Here is a 23,890-nt window from a genome sequence, read left to right as displayed (position 1 = left end):
CTCCGGGAGGAAGGGGCTGTTTCTCAAGAGCAGCTGCTGTCTCGCACCCAATTTCCACGTGAAAACATCAGCCCGTTATTATCCCAACCTAGGAACTGCAGCTCTCGGCCTCTAATTATTAAACAATGCCTCGCAGCCAACTCGGCTCCCAGCCCCGACTCTGGCGCTGCCTCCCCTGTCCTTCTGGGAGGCCTTGCATTTAACAGCTGCGAGGACCCAGAGAGCGGGTTGGGCACTGGCCGACTTGGTCCAGCAGCTCCGCAGAAGCAGGTGAGAGGAAGCACCTCGACTGCTCAGGTAGTTCATCAGATGTCAGCATGAAACCGGGAAAGAGAATCCCAGCCCCAAGCTGGCCTCGGGGAACCGAGACGTAGGATGCCTTTGCATTGGTGCTGCCTGCAGCGGAAGGAACCTTGCTTTTCGGGGCCACCAGACATCCCCCCCTCCCCAGCACCCATACTCAGAACCACCCCCATGCATTCAGGACCACCACCCCCGGCCCCCCCAGGTGCTTAACCAGAAAAAAAATTGTAAACTGTTTTATTGTGATTACACAGAACATAAAATTTACTCTCTTAAAATGTTTTTCAAGTGTACAGTTCAGTGATGTTGAATGCATTTATAATGCTGTGCAACTAATCTCCAGAACTCTTTTTGTCTTGCAAAACTGAAACTATATCCATTAAACACTAGCTTCCTATTCCTTCTTCTCTCCAGCTCTACACTCTGTGTCCAGGAATTTAACTGTTCTAGGTGTCTCATGTAAATAGAATCATACGACATTGGTCTTTTTATGACTGGTGTATTTCACTTAGCCTAATGTCCTCCAGGTTCATCCATGCTGTCGCATGTGACAAGACATACTTCCTTCGTAAGGCTGAACAATGTTCCGTTGCATGGATGGACCACATTTTGTTTACTCATCCATCGAAAGAAACCTGGGCAGCTTCCACTTTTTAGCTATTATGAGTCATGCTGCTAGGAACATAGGTGCACAAATAGCTCTTTGAAACCCTCCTTTCAATGCTTTTGGGTATATACTCAGAAGCAGGATTGCTGGATCATACGGTAATTCTGTATTTAGTATTTTGAGGAGCCTCCATACTGTTTTCCACAGCAGCCACACCATTTTACAGCCCCACCAGGAGTGCTCAAGGAAGGGTTCCCATGTCTCCACATCCTTGCCAACACTTGTTATTGTGTTTGTTTTTGGTAGCAGCCATCCTGATGGGTGTGAGATGTAGAAAACCAACATGTTTATACCAAATATTTCCAATACAGTAAATAGGCTTGTTGGAAGCAGGAAAAAGAAAAGAAAGCCAGAAAGCCTAACTGGCAGCCTTCTCAGGCTGAGGGTGCATTCACATCTGCAGATGGCATTTTGTGCAAGAGCTCATCCAGAAGCTTTGTCAACACCGATTTCAGTGACATTTATTATTGCCTCTAGACAAAAAAGGGGAGGGGAGCAGTGGCTACTCTTCCCAAACCAAGACCACTTGCCTGTGCTTTCTTGACCCAGCCAAGCAATGAAACTTCAGGGAAGACACTACATGGGGAAAGTTCTCACGAACATCAGAACCTGTACATTTTATATAGTTTTGATACAAACCACTTTCAAAGTAGTGACCTTGGAAGTTTAGCATTCCAAGGGTGAGGTTTGGAATGATGCATCTACAAGGCAAAAATGCCAGACTGCAGGCAACCACTGGAAGTTAGGAAGAAGGAAAGATCCTTGCCTAGAGCTTCCGAGAGAGCACAGCCCTGCCCACACCTTGATCCTGGACTTCTGGCCCCCAAAACGGTGAAAGACTAAATTTCTGTTGTTTTGACACACCCAGTTGGTGGTAATTTGTTACTGCAGTCCTGGCAGACTAAGATAACATTGCTGCCGCCTATGTGGAAACAAGGCTGTCCCTGGTTTCTGTTGTCCACTGCTGGCCCCTGGTTTCCCTCCCAGTCTGGAAAAGTCCACCTCTGTAGTCTGGAAAGAAGCTCAGCTCCCTACTTCAAGTAGAACCGCCATGTGAATTCCCCAGGCATCTCCGCCCACTGCTGTTGTCCTGAGAGGGTCCCCTGGATGGGGTTGCGCACAGCACACGTGTGCCGACGTGGACCTCCTCCTACAGGAACTCGCGGTATCCACGGCCCCCATAATAGTGTGTTTAAGCCAGTTTGGAGGCAGTCTCAAACACGAGTTAGCTTTTTCCCAGTGAACATTATATTTGGTGCAAGGGAGAGGTAATAGATGAATTGCTTGGGACTCCTGGGTAATCAGGATTTCAGTACTTTTATACTAATAATAGCAATAGCAGAAATTATGGCTAACATTTATCATGCCCTTACTCTGGGCCAGGCACTGTGAAAAACCCTTCCCAGGGATGCCTGGGTGGCTCAGTTGGTTCAGTGTCCAACTTCAGCTGAGGTCATGATCTTGTGGTTCGTGAATTCAAGCCCCACATCAGGCTTTGCACTGATATTGCAGAGCCTGCTTTGAATTTTCTGTCTCCCTCTCTCTCTCTCTCTCTCATTCTCTCTCTCTGCTCTCCCCCACTAGCGTTTTCTCTCTTTCTCTGTCTCAATTAAATAAACATTAAAAAAAAAAAAAGAAAAGAAAATCATTTTCCCACATTCACTGAATCCTCATAACTCAGAGGTAGGTACTATCATTTATCCCCATTTTACTGATGAGGAAACTGAGGCTCAGAGAGGCGGCCCCAGGTCTGATTTCCAAGCCTGAATTCCTAGCAAATAGCCCTCTATTCCCCTCCAAAGAGGGAAATGTCTTTTTCCCATCACATTTCCACCTACAGACCAAATCCAGCTGTACCTGGTCACAAACACAGCAGCATCCACAGGGGGCGTATCGTCCTTCCCTCCTGGAACCTGATTGTTGCCGAGGTATCGGGCTCCTCCATATTCCTCATTCTGCCAGTGACAGAAGCTCTCCAGGGACCGCTCACCATGGTGCCCGATGGACAATTTGGCCTAAAGTAAATCAGGGGTGGGGGAGGGCAGTTAAAGAAGCAAACACCCAGGGAAGCCTGAGTTCATGTTCAGAATATAGTGTGGAGACAGCTGCTTGTTGGGATGTCATTCGATGATGTGCTTCCTCCAGATACAAACCTAATGCCGGTAGGAAGATGGAAGATGCAGAGACCCAGAGAGAGGCCACCAGGGCCTTATTTGTAAGTTCAAATGAAGACCGTGTTATTATTCTCTCTCTCTCTCTCTTTTTTTTTTTTTTTTTTGGCAAACTGAACAGTGTACCCAACCAAGCATTAGTCTCCCACTATCAAATTCATTGCCTGCCTCTGCAAGGCGACGTTATCACGTGGGAATGCACTCAACTGAAAGACCAGAAAACAACTCTACAGTGAATCCAAATTTGGAAGCTCCAGAGGGCTTCCAAAGACCTCCCCATCCAGATTGCACATGTGAGATGTGCTAGGGGTGGAGGGAGGATGTGCACAGGTCCACTGCTCAGGGCTCCCTCGAGAATCCAAGCAGATTATGTGCACACCAAGCTTCGAGTCACAGTGCCTGCCCTCCCTGCTCTGGACATCCCCAGGCCCTGGCCCAGGGCATGCTGTTGCCATCTGCAAAGCCAGGGACCACAGAGGAGACTGACAACCTCCTGAGCTCTCAACAGCAAGCAGGAAACTTCAAGACCAGTTGCACCATCTGCACACTCTAAAGGGCACCCCTGGGGACTTACAGGCCGTTGTCGTAGCAGGACAAGCTTGGTAACTTGGATGTTCACTTTACTTCCAAGGCTCTGGTGCTGAAACATATTGTACACCTGTCAAGAGAGAAAAAAGAAATGTGGTGTAAATATAAAAATTAACAAAAATACAGCAGTATCCTGGATGGGATCCTGGGACAGAGAAAAGATGTTAGATAAAAACTAATGACGTCTGAATAAACTATGGACTTCAGTTAATCATAATCAGTCAGAATGCCAAAAAAACACAAATAATCCAAGGGGCACATGATGTGAACAGACATTTTTTCAAAGAAGACATATGGATGGCCAACAGACACACGAAAAGATGCTCAATCAGGGGAAATCAAAACCACAATGACATATGACTTTACACCTGTCAGAATGATGAGTATCAAAAAGACAAGAAATAACAAGTGTTGATGAGGATGTGGAGGGAAAGGCACACTGTTGATTGGAAATCAGTTGTTAAAAAGATATAGGACAGCAGATTCTGAAAGGAGGAATGGATATTAGACGATTCTGATAGAAAACTCAAAACTCCCATTCTTGGCTTTTATGCAGGAGGTTGAAAGGGACCTTCATGTAGGGGAGGGGGGAGGTCAATGCCTGTAGCCATCTGCCATGTGCCAGCCTGTGTCATCTCTAACCCTCATCACAACCCATCAAGTTTTTTTCTCTTTGACATTATCTCCACCACCCTCAGCTCACCAAGATAACACCACCTGCTCAATACCCCCAGTCAGTCAACAATGACCCCAATTCATATCCAGGCTTGTCCAGCCAATAAGACCATATTCCTTCTTTATTCCCTAAAGTCCTCATTCCAACCACGGCACGTCATGGAGATAGAGGCACAGCAATAAAAGAGGATTTGTCCCTCAGTTTTGCACCTCTTGTTGGTAGAACCTAATTATAAGGACCTCAATATCAAAAAAAATCAAAGGAAAGCGTTTCAAGGGGAAGAGAGATAAGAAATCTCAAACAAGGCAGAGGAATCAAAGTTGACCTGGATGGGAAAAGCCCACTGAATGTGAGTATCCGTGGGTCCCTTTCCTGTAACATGGACAAAGCAGGAGGTAGGGGGTGCCCCAGGGGTAGATCATGTAGGTGTTTAAGATATAGAGAGAACAGGGAGGAGAGCCTTTTGAAAAAGTGCACTTTGCCCACTGCCCACCCCCTTCTCTGGCAACCAGCCATCGCTTCCTCTGTATCTAGGAGTTCAGTCTTCTTAGATCCCACATATAAGTGAGATCATACAGTTTTTCTTTTTCTCTTATTTCACATGGTTTTGAATATTCTACTTTGTTTTCTTTCTGACAGACACAATCTAGGAGGCAGAATTTTGCAGCAGGGACATTAGAACTTTCTCCAGCTGGTACTGTGTTCCTTGGTACATCGGTGGCAACATAAAGCAAGCACCAGAGCAGACAGGGCAGTCACCGTTAATTCAGGCCACATGAAGCTGGACACAGCGTCTAGCATACAAACGTCAGAAGCCAGGCACGCATGATGTTTGAGCATCTGTGTGACAAAGGAATTAGCTGTCTCATTGCTTAGATCTTACTCTTTGAAAACTATTATTAAAGCAAAATAAAATCTTTGTGTAATTTAATATTCTTTCCCACAAGGAAAAACAGAACACGTTTAGTTGTTCTGTTCTTAATCCCCACCCCCCATTTTTTCCCCTCAAGAACAAAATAGCAGTTTTTTTCTTTTTTTTTTTTCTTTTTCTTTTTTTTTTCACACTGGACCATCTGTAGGCCAATTCTGAAGTCATGTCTTAATTACCTATCCCCAAACCTGGGTGAAGAAGGGGAAAACACATAACTTTTTCCTTGTTTTGATATTTTGAGAACCACCCAATGGCTGCAATTCAAATTTTTCCAGAAATATTCAGCAGTAGGATTGGGCCCAAACTGGAAAACCTCAATTCAAAACATGAAAAAAAAAATAGTAAGAATGAAACCCTGAAGTTCTGAGGGAGAAAATGCAAGTTGCACAGGGCTTCAAGGTGCAATCTACTCATCACCTAAAATGTCAACCCCAGCCAAAGATGTTAAAAGATATTGTTTAAAGAAGGTTTAAAGGAATGACACAGTAAAGCACTTCTCAACAGTACTGAGACACAGCACATAAAGGAGGCATAAAGAATCTGCATGAAATAGTGCAAATTTCAGGACAGCAAAACCATAGGAACAATCTGCCTCTCCAGAACGTTCCATCTCCTCCTTGCTGGGCTGATGACAGTTCTGTGCATCCTGTACAACCATGAGTCCCAAAGTCTCAGTCGCTTCCCATGGGGTAAAAAGGATGTGAGACAGAGGGGAAGAAAAACCTTCATACTTCAGGGTCTGGGAGGAAGGGGTGAGAGATGGGAACTGCTTCATGTACAGAGTTTCAATTTTGCAAGATGACAAAGTTCTAGAGATTTGGTTGCACAGTGTGAATATACTTAACAATACTGAACTGTATACTTAAAAATGGCTAAGATGGGGGGCACCTGGGTGGCTCAGTCAGCTGAGCATCCCATCTCAGGCTCAGGTCATGATCTCCTGGTTCATGGGCTGGAGCCTCACATCCCGCTCTGTGCTGACAGCTCAGAGCCTGAAGCCTGCTTCCGATTCTGTGTCTCCCGCTCTCTGTACCTCCCCCAGTCTCTCTCTCTCTCTCTCTCTCTCTTCCAACTAAACTTAAAAAAAATTTTTTTTAAGTGGCTTAAGATGGTAAATTTAGTATGTATTTTACCACAATTGGAATTTAATTAATTTTTTTGGAAGAAACTTCATGCCCTAGCGACATTCTCTAGCAAGACCGAAGGCAGGCATTTCCCCTTGACGTGTGCCTAGGGTACTCACATCCAGGAATACAGATCTGGGAGCCTGACCACAGCTAGAGCACCTCGTCACCTGGTGGGCACCGTACCATGTTCCCACAGAGCTCAGCGGAGCACAGGATCTCCGTGGAGACCCAGAGCCAAGCCAGGAGAGCCAGACGAAAATCTGATGGCAGCCACAAACACAAAGCAGCAGGCCCCAAAGACATGTAACGAAGTCTCCTCGTCTTTTTTTCCCCATGGAAATTCAAGCTCAGGAGAAGTCCTGGAGGCGGCAGCCATACGATGTTTAGGGAGACACCTGGTTGGGCAAAGGAACAGCACCGCCAATCGTCTGGAAATTCTGTCTCCGGCATCCAGCTCTGGCTGCGTCCTGGCAAGTGTTCAGAGCCCTGACTGCATTTGTCACATTTCCTTGGCAGCCTGGGGGCCAAGCCGGGTAGACCCACTGCCAGCACCACGATGCAGCTCTCCTGCCTGGGCGACTTGGGGACACAGGCAGGGAGGGGCAGACAGGGCCAGAGAAGAAGCAGGTGATGGGGACACATGGAGAGGAGCTGTTCAAGGGCCAATGCAGGGGTTTCATAAGAGCACCACCTACCTGTGCTACCTGGAGCCTCCCCAAGGACAGACAGGGACCGCGGCTGACACCCTCCAATCACATTGGGTGCCCATTCAGACCCCCATGTGGTAAAGAACTCTTTCTCTAGCACAGTGCCTTTGAGTGGGGTCCCTGAAGCAGTAGCACCTGGGCATTTGTTGGAAATGCATTCTGAAGTCCACCCCAGAGCCACTGAGCCAGAGACCCTGGGGGTGGGCCCGGCCACCTGCAGTTTACAATCCCCCCAGTGGCTTCTCAGGGATGACTGCTGGCGTGTGAGGACCGGGGAGTGCTCTAACACTGTGACAGTTTCTCTGGGCACCAGAGAGAGGCTTCCTGTCTGTTTCACATGGTAATGGGGTGAAATTGATGTCATTTTTCCTCCAAACAGAGCTTGCCTGGAACACCGCAGGTTTTCATCTCACTCCATGGTTGTTAAGGAAGCTAAAAACAACCAAAGCTCCGTCGAGGGGCCCCATTTTCCAATCTGGCTGCCCAAACCCAGGGTTTCTGCTGTCAGCGCCACCTGCTTCCGCCGGCAATTTGTTCTTGAAAATATTCCTGCTCCTGTGTCGTTACCACCCCCAACCGCGGGAAACCCGAGATACATACATAAGAAGGCACTTCAGCACATTTGAAAAACTGACAAAAGCCAGGTCCAGAGGACCACTCTGCAGCCTGCTGCTGGTGGAAAGACCCAGCCTGGCAGAGGTCTCTCCCTCCACGTGCACCCGTGCACATGAGCGGTTTGCTGGGGACACAGAGCCTGGGGCAGGACTCCAGTTCCTGGGATAAGAGTCAGGCCGAGGGTTTTTTTTTTTTTTTTTTTTTAATGTTTATTTATTTTGAGAGAGCAAGAATGAGCGGGGCAGGGGGGGGGGTGGGTAGAGAGAGGGAGAGAGAGAATCCCAGGCAGGCTCTGCACTGTCAGCACACAGAGCCCAATGCAGGGCTCGATCTCACAAACTGCGAGACCATGACCTGAGCAGAAATCAAGAGTCAGAGGCTTAAGCGACTGAGCCACCCAGGCGCCCCCAGGGGGGTTTTAAAAAACACAAATCAGCACATGCCACTCTTCTGCTTAAACCCCTACAAGTAGCTTCCGGTCGTGCCTGAAGCGAAGTCCACTCTCCATGCCCTGGTGTACCAGACTGTGAGGTCGGCCAGCTGCCACGGCCTCTCACTGTGTCCCCTCCCCCATCACCCACCAGAAACCTCCTCTTTCTGTGCCTCCCAAACGCCAGACTGACTTCCACTGGCTGGCTCCTCAGTGCCTCTTCCCTTCTAAGGGGAACATCACTCATTTCTCAGAGAGATGTCCTGACCGCCTCACTCGCTTGCTATCGCCTGGATCTTCATATCGCAGTTTATAAAATTCACACACAAATATTACCGATTGTCATGTTGAGCGCTGTCTGTTGGTCCCAGTGCATGAGCTCCATAGGAGTGGGACCTGTCATGGTCCCTATTCTAGCCCCAGACCCTAGAAGAGTGACTAGCACACATGAAGTACCCAGTAAACAGAGCTGAATTAGTGAGTGAACTTTCTAAATTGCAGTCAATACATATGACATAAAAGTTACCATCTTAACCACTATTAAATAGTGTTCAGTAGTGTTAAATGCATTCACTTTATTGTGCTATGATCACCACCATGCATCCAAGAACTCATTCATCTTGCAAAACTAAACCCTTGTCCCCATTAAACACGAACTCTCCATGCCCCCTCCCCCAGCCCCTGGCAGCCCCCAGCAGCCCCCATTCGACTTTCTATCTCTATGAATTTGACCTACTCTGAGGACCTCATATAAGTGGAAGCATATAGTATTTGGGTGTTTGTGACTGGCTTATTTCACTTAATAGAGTATCTTCAAGATTCATCCACGTCGTAGCCTGTGTCTGAGTTTCTTTCCTTTTTAAGACTAATATTCCATAGCACATATAAACCACACTTTATCCATTTATCCATCCATGGACACTTGGGCTACTTCCTCCTTTTGGCTGCTCTGAACAATTCTGCTGTGAACATGGACATACAAATATCTGCCTATGGCCCTAATTTCCCTTCTTTTGGGTATATACTCAGAAGCAGAACTGCTAGATGACATGATAATTCTATTTTTACCTTTTTTTTTTTCTGGAAGAACCACTGGTCTTTTTCCCATAAGCACTGCCTCAATCTACCGTGACACCAACACACACGAAGGTTCCATTTCTCCACATCCACTCGGCTTGCTATTACGTAGATTTTGAAATAATAGCATCTCGATCAAAACGATAGAAAGGCAGCGAGAGATACAGGCTTTCAGTTATGGGAATGAACAAGTCAAGGGAATGAAAGGTACACCATAGGGAATATAGCCATTGGTATTGCAATAGTGTTGCGTGGTCACAGATGGTAGCTACACCAGTGGTGAGCACAGCATAACTCACCCAGTTGTCAAATCACCATGTTGTACACCTGGAACTAATGTCACATTGTGTGTCGACTCTACTCGAAATAAACAGATAAATAAATAAAAATATCCTAAAGGTAATGAAGTGGTATCTCATTGTGGTTTTGATGTGCATTTCCCTAATGATCAGCGACACTGAACATCTTTTCTGGCTCTTATCGGCCACTTCCAGATCTTCTGTGGAGAGATGTCCATTCAAGTCCTTTGGCTGATCTTTCAATCAGGTTGTTTATTTTGTTGTTGACTTTTAGAAGTTCTCTATATTCTGGATATTGTCAAATATGTATTTGCAAGTATTTTCTCTCATTCTAGGAGTTGCCTTTTTACTCTGTGGATAGTGTCCTTTGATGCACAAAAGTTTTTAAATTTGGTGAAGTCGGCTCTACCTATTTCTTCATTTGTTGCCTGTGTTTTTGGTGTCATGGCCAAGAAGTCATTGCCAAATCCAAGGTCATGATGTTTTTCCCTATGCTTTCTTCTAAGGGTTTTATAGTTTAGCTCTTATATGTTCAGGTCTTTAATCCATTGCAAGTTAATTTTTTGTATATTATATTAGGTAAAGGTCCACACGTGCCTGTCACCTTGAACAGGTGCCCCTATACTTGATAGCCTTTTTTGTCCCTCATCTCCTGCATTATTGACTTTTTTGTGTTTAGTTGATTTTTTTAACAGTGAAATTGTTTTAATTCCTGTCTCATTTTCTCTTCTTATATTCTGTAGCTATTTTCTTTGTGTTTACTGTAGGGATTATGCTTAACACCCTAAAGTTATAATACTCTAAATTGATTTTATACCAGCTTAAATTCAGTAGCATAACAAATCTCCACAGCAAAATGGTTTTTAAAAAGCAAATAAATATGAAATTATAACTCAAGGACCAAGTACAAAAGCAGCCTGCTATGATAAAGAAAACAAGTTGGCCTTGGACACTTAAACTATCCAACCAACTCTTGATTTTAGCTCAAGTCATGATCTTGAGGTTCGTGGGATCGAGCCCTGCATCAGGCTCTGCCCCGAGAGCATGGAGCCTGCCTGGATTCTCTCTCTCTCCCTCTCTCTGACCCACTCACACACTCTGTCAAAGAAAAGAAAAGAAAGAAAAAGAAAGAAAAAGAAAGAAAAAGAAAGAAAAAGAAAAAGAAAAAGGAAGAAAAAGAAAAACAAAAACAAAAAGAAAAACAAAAAGAAAAGAGAAAAAAGAAAAAGAAAAAGAAAAAGAAAAAGAAAAGAGAAAAGAAAAGAAAAGAAAAGAAAAAAAGAAAAGAAAAAAGAAAGGAAGGAAGGAAGGGAAAGGAAGGAAGAAAGGAAGAAAGAAAGGGAAAGGAAGGAAGGAAGAAAGAAAAGGAAAGAAAGAAATAAAGCTTAAAAAAAAAAGAAAGAAAACAGGTTGGCCTTTTCAGAGGGGTCTATAAGGAGAGCCCCTCTGAGGGGATATTTACCCAGAGGCTTTAAAGATAGAGAAGCTAGCTTGATAAGGAGTGGGGAGAAGAGCATTCATGACAAAGAGAGGCCAAAGAGAGCGAGGGAAGAGCCTGGGGCAGCTGAGAAACAGTGGCCCATATGACAGTTTGGTGTTGAGGTGGAGAAGTGAATGAAGTCCAGGAGAATCAGACAGGTCTCCACTGCACAGCCTGGGAGGGCCATGCAAAACAGGGACATTCTGCATCAACTGCACAGGAAGCCACAGAAGGGCTTAGGGCTGCTTAGTGACAAAGTCCTAACTCTGTTGGATGAACCTCTTGCTGGCCATGGGACAAGGATTCAAGAGGGAAGAAAATGAAAGTGAGGAGCCCAGCAAGGCAGCTCCTGCAGTCGTCAAGGCTAAAGGTAACGATGGGCAGACCAGGGTGGAGAGGGAGAGAAACAACAGGCCCCAGACATGCTTGTCACCTTGAACAGATGAGACAGGGGTCCCTCCACCCTGGTGTTGTGTGCTCGCCCCGCTATGTACTCACTCACTTGCCATGCACCCTGACTGTGTCACTCCCCCCGCAAGGCTCCACTTCCTTCTCTGTAAGATGGGCAAACAATGAAATCCACCAGGTCAGATGATGAGGAGAAAAAACCCAGCCACTCATCATGGACATCCACTCCTTTCCCTCCTCTCAAACACGTGCCATCAGGCCACTGACGGACACCGATCTAATTCACACGTCACAACCATGAGACGCTATGAAAACTGGGAGTCGACACGTGACACCAAATTCCCCCAGCTTTGAACGTGTTTTCATACACCAAGTCCCCACAAGTGCCCAGAAGCCTGCCTAGATTTAGCCTCAAGGATCAGAGTGGCAAGCGTGGACTGGCAGGTCTCTACCCAGAGACCCAAGTGAGACCCAATGATGCTCTTCCCTCAGCCTGGAGAGAAACGTGTTGCAAGGAAGGTGGCAGCCACTCCAGCAGACTCCCCCAAATCCATGGAAGCTAGGCACACAGAGCCATTTCCATCCTGCAGCCCCACAGTAAACACTCTGGCGGGAGAGAGATGGGCTGGTTGGCCTCACCTTCCCGCTCACGGCACCTGAAGGCTTGGCTAATGACAGGGTTCCTCATCCCGACCACAATCCTTTCCCATCCTCCTGGCTTAAAGATCATCTTACTTCCTAACAGAAAGCCCTTGGCTACAACAGCCACAGGAAGAACAGAATTCTTTGGAATTCTTTCAAAACTAGGGTTTTGAGGGACTGAAGGATGGTAGTGGTGGAGGGGGGTCTTGTTCCGAACAAGGGGCAGCGTCTGAATGCAACCCGTCGTTAAACTTGCTGAAGAGCTAACCACCACTAGAGCGACGGAAACCAGTGTTCGGTGCTGAGAGTCTGTGTGACTGGGTCAGGAGACTCCGTCTTCATTTGCTCTCTGGTCTCGCCACCCCAGCCAAGAGCCCGCACGGGAGGTGACTGGAGGGCTCAGTATTAGCATACACATGCCATATGCCTCTCACCACAGCGGCACTGCTCTTATTAGGCAGGCCTCATCAGAAAACATCTAAATCCCAATTTAATGTGGCTGGCCCCAGATTTGCCCTCAGCGATGGGATCTGGAGCCTCCAACATCTTAGTACAAGCAGTGGAAGAGAAGCCAAGGCTGTGGAATTAAAGCCAAGCAAGAGGACCACTCAGTCTCTGTCCTTCAGCCTTACAGCTTTGGGGGGCGGGGAGGGGGGTGGGGGGCAACACTGCCACGTACCTCCCCCTCCCTGCCTTTGATAAAAAAACAGCTGCCGCTGTGCTGACGATAAAATTATGAAAGCAAATATCAAAGTAGAAGCTTTGCCTCATTACTACTTTAGTTGCCATAATGAGTGTTTACTCTTGGCACTCGTACTCTGGACAATTAAAAACAATAAACGAGATGAAATTAACTACAGATGAAAGGGTCTGGTGTGGAGCCAGCCCCACCAGCCATCCTCCCGGGTTTCCTCGGGGCAGGACAAAGCACAGCAGCCCATCATTAAGCAGCCACCAGGAGGACTTGGGTTTGTGCAAATGAAGAACTCAGGCATATTTCTCAGAAACCCAGGCCAGCACCTCCCTCCTCCCTGCCTGACCCCCACCTCCACCCTCACTCCTGCCCCCTAGCTCCCTCTCCCCGACACGTTCTCCAACTCCAATGCCCCCCTCCCCCAGGCGGGGCACAGCTGCTGTGGCCGTTCCTCCCTTCCCCCTTCAGCGGCCCCACTGCTCAGGATGTCTACCAGCTCTCCCCAACTGTTCCCCTAAGGCTTCCCTATTCCCTGTTGCAGCCACATCATACCACACACCACCCCCACCCCCCGCCCACAAATGCAGCCCCTGCCGCACCTGCTGCGAGACCTGTCACCCCTACCCTGATCTTGCAAACCCTTACTCTCGCTCAGCTCAAAGGTCAGCTCTTTCCCAAAGTGCCCATCATGCAGGATGATTGCTCAGCAGCCCTCCACCTGGGCCCCAGTGGCCCCTTGCAGATAAATCTACTGTAAGATGGTGTTTTATCTGTCTGCCGATACCACCACCTCCCAAGGGAAGGACCAGGTCTGTTGTGCACCTGTATCTCCAACACCTAACGTAGTGCCAGTGGTCTTCAGAGATGCTTGTTAGGAGAGCAGATGGATAGGTAGAATTGGGATGCATGCAAAAGTCTTTCTGTGTCTCCACTGTGAGGAGTGCAGCCCCTCCCCTGCCCAGCCATCATGTGAAGATTTCCCTCTATCCTCATTCGTTGAGTCAGATGTAGACACAGGCTTCTGAGCTCCTTCCCTGGTACACTCAAACAGATAACCTCCCCCCGCGCTTTCCCCCAGCCCTCACGGCACACAGCAAGAACCGATTCACATTAAAATTTGATCCTGATTCTTTCTACTAGACCACTGACTCCTTAAAATGGGTGCTGACTCACTCAACTTCAAATCCAGGGGGTCTAGCACTCAACAAAGGTTTTGGCAAACCTCTGATAAGAGTGGCAGGCAGGGCACAACCACGGGGCAGATCCAGGCGCCGAAACAACGCATGAGGGCAGGGGCGATGGGTGGGCCCTCTCCCTTGGGAAGCCCTTCAGTTCCCTGCTCAGGGGTCACAGGGTGGTGTGTGTCTCCAGCCCTCAGCCCAGCTTCTTCCTTAGCTGGGGAAAAGACAATGACAGAGCATTCATCCAGGAGGAAACAGAGCCCCCTGGGTCAGAACACCGACTGGAGACTCACCATGTTCATGACCGTGAGGATGAACCTCTGGGCGGCCTCTGCCCCGTGGTACTGCACCATGTCGGCATCGGCCACCACCAGGGTCTCCACCGTGTGCTCGCTGGTGAGCTGGATGGCGTTCCTCCGCTCCCGCCAGTCCTGGGACGGCCTGCCCCTCCTTGGCTTCTTCTTTTCTAGAAGACAACGGAGACATTCATGCAGTCCTTGACACTTTGATTTCCAAAGCCATAAGGTAAGCCAGACTTCTGTTGAGCCTCCCACAGAGAAGGGTCAGTCTCCAGTGGCCAGGAGATGGACCTCCACCGTCATGGGGTGGGGGTGGGGGACCTGAGCTCACTTGCTACAGGTGGAGCCAATGGGCAGAAGATGGCTCACACCTGTCCACATCACAGCCGAGGAGGCAAAAGGGACTGAATATCAGGGAAGAGAAAATCTGTCCCATCAGAGGAAGGTAGACAGCAGGACACAGTTGGCGGAGGAAAAGGAAGCCTAGGCCCAGTGGGGAGAGATCAGAAAGCACCTCAGGTTAACGGCATAGAAAGGGTTCTACCCGCTGCTGACGGCTGGGACCCAGGGAGGTGACATTCTGGCCGCCGTTCTGAGAGTCATGAGTAAAGAGCCATAAACATTAGCAATTACAAAGCATTATTTCAAAGGAAAACAAAATATAATCAGAAAAAAATATTGCATCCCACACACATCCCGGCCAAAATGCAAGTAAGTGTGTCCTTTCCTCAACACAGGGAAAGGTTATTAATCCTCTGTTGACTCTTGGATTTTTTTTAGATTATTTATTTTTGAGAGAGAGAGAGAGAGAGACAGAGAGAGAATGTGTGTGTGTGTCTATGTGTGCACAGAAGAGGGCAGAGAGAGAGGGAGAGAGAATCCCCAGCAGGCTCTGTGCTGTCTTGACACGGGGCTAGATCTCATGAACCGTGAGATCATGACCTGAGATGAAATCAAGAGTTGGACGCTTCACTGACTGAGCCACCCAGGCGACCCCTCTTCTGACTCTTTAGATAAACTGATGCCCTGTAAGATCTCACTTTGATAAGCAGGTGTTGTTATTAATTAGAGCCCATATCACAGTGTCTAGGCATTCAAGCTGCCATGCGAGGGCAACCTAGACTTTGTTGGTGAAAACCCCTCTGACCGACACCAAAGTGTGATATGAATAGTGTGTACTTTCAGGATCCAAATGTAAACAGAAAGGCAGTGCTTAAATGTGTTAGCTATCATTCCCATTTTTAGCACTCAACCATACAGAAGTCAGCCCTGCTACAACTTTCGTGCAGCAAACCCAGCCCCCTATCGCACACCTTGGCAACTCTTTCTGAAGCTTAAAACATATTACAAAGTCCCATCTCATCCATTTCTAATGGTAAAACCACCCTGGCTGGCTCCCTAATTCCTGTGTAACTGACGCAAAGTGAATTGCCCAAGATCTCGCAGCAAATATGTTACATAGCATTATTAACCACTAGATTATATTTCAGTAAAACCAAATGCACACACACGGATTCCTGGGGATAAAAGAAGACAGCGTGCACAAACTGGCTTCATAAAGTGACCTGATCATTCCAGGGCCCCAAATGCACACTACGAAATAGCCCGAGATATGGGTCATAATGAACAAACAAGAATACTCTGTATGATATAATTTATAATCGTGAAAACTGAAAAGCAATCTAAACATCCAACCACAGAGAGAGCCAGCAATGGGAACACAATATGTAGCTGTGAAAGGCATGTTTGTGAAGGAGATTTAGTGATGTAGAGAAAAGCAGGAATAAATCTGCATATACAGTTCGGTCCCAATTCTGCAAAGACTCAGCACACAAGTATCTTCAGGTGAAGGAGGAGGAGGAAATAAATTTAAAAATAAAAAATAGACAGATAAACAGATGGACAGATAGACAACCAACCAACCTGGGTAGAACATAACTAAAACATGAATGATAAGGAACATATGATCTTCGTTTTTCTTTTCCATTTGTAGTTTTCAAATGTATATAATAAACTAGAATTACTCTATTCATTTAAAATAACAAGGTTGAGTTTGAGAAAAATACAGAGGTCACTTTTAAACTCTCAACAATACAGAAGGCATGGGGGAACAAAGTTAGCCACAGAAATACAAGATGAAAAACATGAATGCCTTGGCCCCACAGGATGGGTCTCTCCTCGCCCAGAGCCAGGCGCACCTCCATCGAGACTTCTGGGTCTCAGCAGTGGAACGAGGGAAAGAAGAGTCCATTTCAAGTCAACAGGCAAGGTCCCAGATGGCACTGCCTTGCATGCAGTCAGAATGAAAGAGGCCGCTTGTTAAAAATCTCTTTGTAAAATCTATACCCACATATCTATAAAATCAATACCCATATACCTATCTTCACCAACCAGATCATCTCTGAACGCAAGGAAGACGGACCACACATGATCTCCAAATTCTGTGCTCAGGGTGCTTGCTTGCTGGGTGCTCATGGCCTGGATCAGACCAATCTGTCCAACTTGGAAATTTGCAACAAACCCCCTTGCTCCCATTTCAACACCGTGGAAGTGATGGGCTACCAAGCAAGAGCTCTGTTGTCACGAGCACACCCACGTGCTCCCAGGCAACCGGCCAGGAGCCACATGGTGCTCTGTCTCATGGTGCTAACTCCCCTCTTGATAACTCCCCTCTTGGAGTCACCAACTCCTGTTCTCACCTGCAGATTCCTCCCTAAGTGGGCTGCTCAGTACTTCTCTTTGCAAAGTGTCCTATATTTTCAGGTTCTCACGTGAGAAGAGCTACAGTTTCAGCGTGGCCCTGAGGACACATTGGCAATATCTCTCTGGAAGATGGTGAGCTCAAACACGTAAGAGCTGAACAGTCTCGAAGAAGAGTAGCCCATCACTCCCAGACCAGAACGGCAGGGTTGCTCCCAAACATTCAACAGATCAAAATGCTGCACTGGAGCATCAGTCTTTCAAGCACAAAGTAGGACTCCTAAGACCTGCCCCTCCCTCCCTGATGGGCCACAGAGAGCTAATAAATAGGCTGTCACAACGGGCACGATGCTGGGGGTTGGCATATGCCCAGAATACTAAGTAACAGGTACAACACAATGGTCAGGTGCTCTGTGGTTGTTAAAGGATTTTCACTAAGATGGTCTCATTTCTTCCATTCATTGCCCACCCCACCCCCCAGCCCCTGGCATAGGACTTGGTGTGAAATAAATACTCATTGAATGAATGCACACGTGAGTAAATGAATGAATGAATGTATGGATGAATGAATGAGTGAGTAGAATCCCTGTTTCCCACATAACAAAGCTGAAGCCAAGTACTGGGCAGTGGTGAATTCGGCCCTAGAACCCAAAGCTTCCCCCCTCAGCTCTGACTCTCTCCAGCTGCCCTGCCTATGTGTGCCAACATGGTCCTCATTGCCATCTGAACTTAAAACATAACAGTAGGAGGGTCGAAGAAAGCTTAGCGGGAAAGAATTCTGTGTTGAGCATGATGAAACTGACTTTGCTGCTGCATGCTGCATACACAGCGTGCACGGCGACTCTGAGCAGCCTTCAGTGATAGTGCTCCTTCCCCTTGGATGGTCTCTAGCTTGTTCCAGGCCCTGCAGTAGCTATAGCATAATTATCCCTCCGGGCTGCCTGCACTCCCCTCACCAAGCGTTGCTAATTTGGTCTGTCAGGCCAGAACCATGCCAGGCTGGCTGGGGACTCAGAGACACACCCCAGTGCTCTGTCCTGTCCCCACATTCAAGGGCAGAGGCCTGACGCCTTGATCCAAACCCCTGCAGCTAGATAGGTTGCAGGAATTCAGAATTTTTCAGATTTTGCAAGGCCATGTGGTGCGTGTGCCACATACTGAATAGTTTCCCTGAGGTCTAGGGCAGCGAGCGGTTATCAAAGGCACTATTAATTCTGCAGAGAAACGAGAAAAAGGGGGTCAGGAGAGATGCTCCATAGCCTCCTATCAGGGCAGGGCAGGCCTTCCACAAAATGAGTGTCGAAAATCCTGGATTTGGGAGTTGCAGATAAGAGACCAAGGACCTGTATTCCCTCTCCATGCCCGTGTCCTTCCTGGGGGGTAGTGGCGGAGGGGAACAGCAGGGTGAACGGAAGCTTGCCTCCTCCCTTCTCCTCCCTCTCGTCAGCCACTCTACCAGTAGCTCCACGATGGTTATTCCTTCCCTACAGCGAGAACAGAACCGTAATACATTTTTACCTTTAATGCCACAAACTGCATACATATACCCTAACAGACACGCTTCATCAACACCAATATTCACGAGTTGTAAGCATCATGAAAAGGAAGAACAACAATACCAATTTCAGAAAAACAAGGGTGCTGGATCCTGATCTCATGGGAGAGGTCAAAGTTCAAGCTGGGCAGGTATGCAGCCATCTGCGGGGCCTTCCATGCTGGGCTCAGTAATACGCCGTCTCCAGCCACTGTGGGAATGACCCACACCCCTCTGATGAGGACAGACCACAGCCTGTGGGGTCCCCGGCCCTCTCGGGCTGCTACAGATACCAGCGATCATTCTAAGTTCACCCTGTGGTCTTGTTTGCCAGCACACTGCTGGAGCTGGTGCTGACTGGGTAGATTTTCAATCTCTGGCTTCATATTATTTTTCTTACATTTATTTTCCCTTTGTCCCAATTATCCATTAAAAAAGAAAATTCTACGTACTTATGGAAGATACTCCAAGTCTTTTTTGTTTTAATTTTTTTAATGTTTATTTATTTTTGAGAGAGAGAGAGAGAGAGAGAGAGAGAGAGAGCGAGCCTGAGTCGGGGAGGGGCAGAGAGAGAGGGAGACAGAATCCGAAGGAGGCTCCAGGCTCTGAGCTGTCAGCACAGAGTCCGGATGTGGGGCTTGAACCCACAAACCATGAGCCGAAGTCAGATGCTTAACCGACTGAGCCACCCAGGCACCACCCCCACCCCCAGACCAAGTCTTTTCTAGAACAAGAGGAGGAAGAGAAAAAGACAAAACAAAGGGCATTCTATGCGTGGGACTTTTAGAATATTCCCATCACTATTTATCATAAGAATTTGGGGTTACTGAAAATGTTGAGCAAATACATAAATTGTCATTTTAGTTATGAGTTTTGCTCTTGGCAAGCTAAAAAAAAATCTCAGTTGTAAATTAACAAACTCCGCATGAATTAAATATTTCTTTAGTTTAAAAATAGAGTATTTAGGTATTTCCCAAGGAAAAACAACACACGGATCACAAAATATTCTGTGTGAGAGTTTAACAGCCAGAAGCCATCCCTGAATTGCTCCGTGATTCTACCAATTTCATTTCCAGGGAAGACCTCAGGTCACCTTTGTGCCAAGGGAGAGGCAAACCAGCTTGTGCCAGCAGGAGAAGCAAGTTAGAGAGAAAACAGACATGGCAGAGGAAATGGGGGCAGCTGCCCAAGGCCACTGGGTCCTTCGAGACCAAGGACAGACAGCGCTTCAGGCCGAGAAGTCCGAGACTGGTGTCAGTGCTAGGAATTGGTCCAACATGCTTACAGAGTTACAGGAAAGATTCAGACTTAACCTTGTTGTCATGCAAGCCAGAAACATCAACTTTTCCCACACATAGCACTCAATGTCCAGATACAAGAATGTCTGCACCTGGGCACACGGGCACAGCGGAAGACTCCAGAACCAGACATTCACCTTGCCGCGCTGACCACGGGTTTTCTCCAGCTCTCTTGAGCACAGGGTAAAGGCAATCCCATCAGAAGCCCTGGGTGCCATTGTGACATGTTGCAAGGTATTTACCTGTGGTCAGAGGAAGGCTACCCACCCCTCATTCTCATCTTGAGACGCAGATGATGGGTGATTTGCACCCAAACCGCTGAGACCTTTCTAAGCCCTGGGGCAAGGAATCCCTTCCAGTGCTGGCAGGGGGACCCACACTGGCAGGACGGGGGCGGTGTAGGCCCCACTGCCCAGAGTGAGCACAGAGGGCAGGGAGGTCTGCTCCCTGAGGGCCACAGAGTTGAGGACAAGAATTCAAAGGAGGACTGTGGTCTGGGGCAGACCAGAGGGCATGCTCAGCTTAACCAGGAGCCAGTGGGTGGGATGCTGGGCAAGTTGCAGACTCTCTCCAAGCCTGATGTGACCATCTTTCCAATCAGAATAACCACACCCACAGCCCCGGTGTGCAGTGATTAAGTGAAATGTGTATCAAACACTTACTACATTCCCTGGAATGTTACGAGTCCTCAATAAATGGCACCTGTATTATGATGAGGCGCATGTTGACGGTGGCAGTGGGCAGTTGCCTTGTGGTTAAAGATGTGGTTTTAAAGACAAAACACATGAATTCCAATCCTGGCTCCCCGATTGTTTTGTCTGACCTAGGATAAATCTCTCACCCTCTTTTAGTCTCCGATGACTCATCAATGAAGCAGGGAGAATCATAGCTCCTTCCCCAAGGGGCTGCTGTGGGGCTGAAAGGAGATGCCAGATGTAAGCCCGTAGCAGAGTACCTGGCTCATAGTAAGTGCTCAGTAAAGCTTAGCTTGACTGCTGTTGTTCAAGGAGACAGAGGAGCCTGCGGAGGCTGCAGCTAGGGTATCCCCCCAGGCGGGTCACCTGAGTCTTCCTCTCAAAGCTGGTGAGGAGGAAATGAGGGAGCCACGGGAAGTTCAACAGAGGGAGCACACAGTCCATGCTGCAGTTAGGAGGAGGAGGAGGGGGCAGGCCGGGGCTCACCATCACAGGAACACAACTGTCCACAGAGAAACCTTCTGAGACAGTAAGACAGTCCTCCCAAGCCACAATTTGGGTGTAAGGATTTTGATTTTTAAGATAAGGTTCCCCCCAGGGAATCACTTTGGTGAGAACCTTCTTGTTTTCACACCTGGTTCCTATGCGAACAAACAGCCCTAGGCTATCCGAGGGCACCCTTCAGAGAATCGCTCCTAGAGAGCAATTATTCCATCTGAAGGTTTTCTGGAGGAAATGCACCAGCCAAGTGTGAGCACTGGGGACAGATAAGATCACACCTGCCTCGCCAGCACGTAAGGAACACAGTCTCTGTGTTGGGTCTCCGTGTGCTCCCCTAGCCTGCAGCTAAGGTCCCGACCACAGCCTCCAGGAGCCAGGCTATCACTCCCCATGAGGAACTGATATGTGTGGGACGGTGGGATGGTGCGTCCACTGCAAGCGGCATTTGGGGTCTTCTGGCGGAGCCAGCACCCCATGAGGTGACATCCCCTGGAGCGGGACAGTGACAGACCTGGATATCCCAGTTCGGTGCAAAACACACCCTTGCACAGTCTTTGAGGGCTGACAGGTGAGTTTCCTCCCTCTGAGTGGCATGAAAAATAGGCCAAGGGTGGAATTTATAAAAACGGCCACTCCCTCAACTTCCACTGAAATAGGATCCAGCTCTGGCTGATGGAACACCGTGTGGGGGAAATGAGGACAGAGAGCGAGAGAGACTCTACGCGCCCTCACGATTTACCGCTGAGCATAAAAGATTTAAGGTGATGTACCCCCAAAATAGATTGAAATTAAATTAGAGACATTAATAACCAAAAAAAAAAAAATCCAAATATGCTAACAAGGTCACTATGGCAGCTCTGGTGATAAAAATCACTGTGGCGGAGGTGGGGGTGGGGGCGCCTGGGTGGCTCAGTGGGTTGAGCGGCCAACTCCTGGTTTTGGCTCAGGTCACAATCTCAGTTTGTGAGTTCGAGCCCCACATCAGGCTCTGAGCTGACAGCACGGAGCCTGCTTGGGATTCTCTCTCTTTCTCTCTCTCTCTCTCTGCCCTCCTGCAAACTTGCTCTAAACTACCAAAAAAACAAAACAAAGCAAAACAAAAAAACCATCACTGTGGGATGTTAGCCCAAGGCACACAGAGCACCAGGCACTGCTACCCACACTGCTGGTTTCCTCTCCTCGCAGCCAGAGTCACAGACGAACAAGCCCAGGCACAAAGACGTTTGTTAAATACCTAGCTCTGGGCCTTGAACCCACTTCATGGGGATTCCAGGGTCAATGGTCCAGCCCGTCCATTCTACCTCAGAATTTGGTTCTGAGTGTTCTGAAATGAGGGAAAACTTTTTTTTTTTTTGTAAAGGTAAACATGCGTGCTTGTGAGTTTTCTCGCTCTCCTCTGACAGGTGGAAAAATACCATTCCTCAGGGAAAAGCAGTATTGACCTAACACCAACCTCTAAAATAAAGATAAAGATACCAATAAGACTTCACATGGGGTCCTCTTGGTGATGTACAAGGCAGTGTTGTTGTTGTTGTTTTTTAACATTCATTTTTGACAGAAAGAGCCCAAGCAGGGGTGGGGCAGAGAGAGAGGGAGACACAGAATCTAAAGCAGGCTCCAGGCTCTGAGCTGTCAGCACAGAGCCCATGACCTGAGTCGAAGTCAGACGCTGAACCGACTGAGTCACCCAGGCACCCCACAAGGCAGTGTTTTCAGTAATGTCTTATGGCAAATGTGATCATGAATTCTGTTCACTTCTATTGGCTAGGAACCTTCTGCAACACCAAAGAGCCTAAAATTAAACACGCATCAAAAAGAATTCCAGAAAAATCCTACCCTGTGTCCCAAGGCAGCAGCCTTAGATGGTCTTTCTGTCCAAGGAGGGCCGGGGAGCCAGCATAACATGGGGAGGGCAAGAGTGGGGCAGAATCAGAAAAGGAGGACAGCAAGTGGCCTGGGTTAGAAAGGATGTGTGAGGTCAAAGATGGTGACAGTAGCTTCTGGAATAAGAGAGGTGCTGTTTGGCAGGTAAGACCCACTCATTCGCCTGATGGCACAAGCCCCAAGAGAGGTCTCCCTGGCAACCCATCCAAGGCACCAAGGGTGTGTGGCTCCCCCCCGTGTAGGCTGCCTGGGCTACCATGCAGGACATGTGAACAGGTTGTTTTTAATTTTTTATTTTCTGGACTGCCACGTCAAAAGCTCATTCAAATCTATAGCACACACCTAACTGTGGGAATAACAGAGCCTCCCAGACCAGATCAAGCAGGAGAGTGAGGCTCTGGGGTCCACGAAGAGTGCCTGAGAGCACCCCACCCTGCTGTGGCCTGTTGCTGGTGGGAGATCCGGTCAGCCAATCTCAAGGGTCGATGCTTGCCTACTGGGGATGCTTGCCTACTGCGACTGTGAATTCACGAGCCCAAGCGTCACCCTCTGGACCCGCCACAGTGCCTACGTGGCACTGTCTGGTGCACAGTAGGAATTCCAGAATTATACTTAGCTGAATGAATTTCGTTAAACTCTTTGAACTTCCTAATTAATATCAAGATTAATTTTTAGGGAACTTAACATAAATGTTCCGGAATTATATTCTCAAAAGTGGCTTCCTCCACCTAAGAAGGAGGTGGCCAACCTGGTCCTGAGAGGCCCACAGCTCTGACATCTGATAGAGCTGGTTGGAATCTGCCCATGGACTTGCAGGGTGACCATGGGCAAGTTCCCTCATCAATAAACCAAGGTGATAATTACTCCTCTCTCTTAGGGTGGATGCGGGTAGTAACTAAGAGATGTGTGCTCAGCCTCCAACATGGGATCAGATATAGAATACCACATCCAAGTCATGCCGCTAGTCTTATTTCTGTCTTTAG

General features: G+C 47.8%; 1 protein-coding gene across 1 annotated transcript in view; it reads right to left on the bottom strand.

Annotated features, from left to right (window-relative positions):
• ADAMTS17 (ADAM metallopeptidase with thrombospondin type 1 motif 17) overlaps window positions 1–23,890 on the bottom strand; it is a 347,079-nt gene that overhangs the window by 262,315 nt on the left and 60,874 nt on the right. The window contains exons 4-6 of the mRNA XM_047086834.1: window positions 14,290–14,462; window positions 3,716–3,799; window positions 2,828–2,985 (exon numbers count right to left, since the gene is read on the bottom strand). Of these exons, the coding sequence (XP_046942790.1) occupies window positions 2,828–2,985; window positions 3,716–3,799; window positions 14,290–14,462 (415 nt within the window). The remainder of the gene's footprint in view (window positions 1–2,827; window positions 2,986–3,715; window positions 3,800–14,289; window positions 14,463–23,890) is intronic.

This window comes from Lynx rufus, unplaced genomic scaffold, assembly GCF_022079265.1.
Source record: "Lynx rufus isolate CCGP_SWC_20201006 ecotype Redwood Valley unplaced genomic scaffold, mLynRuf1.p SCAF_21, whole genome shotgun sequence".
In the NCBI taxonomy this organism is placed as follows: Eukaryota; Metazoa; Chordata; class Mammalia; order Carnivora; family Felidae; genus Lynx; species Lynx rufus.
Note: the sequence above shows the minus strand (reverse complement) of the source record. Positions and strands in the feature narration are given on the sequence as shown.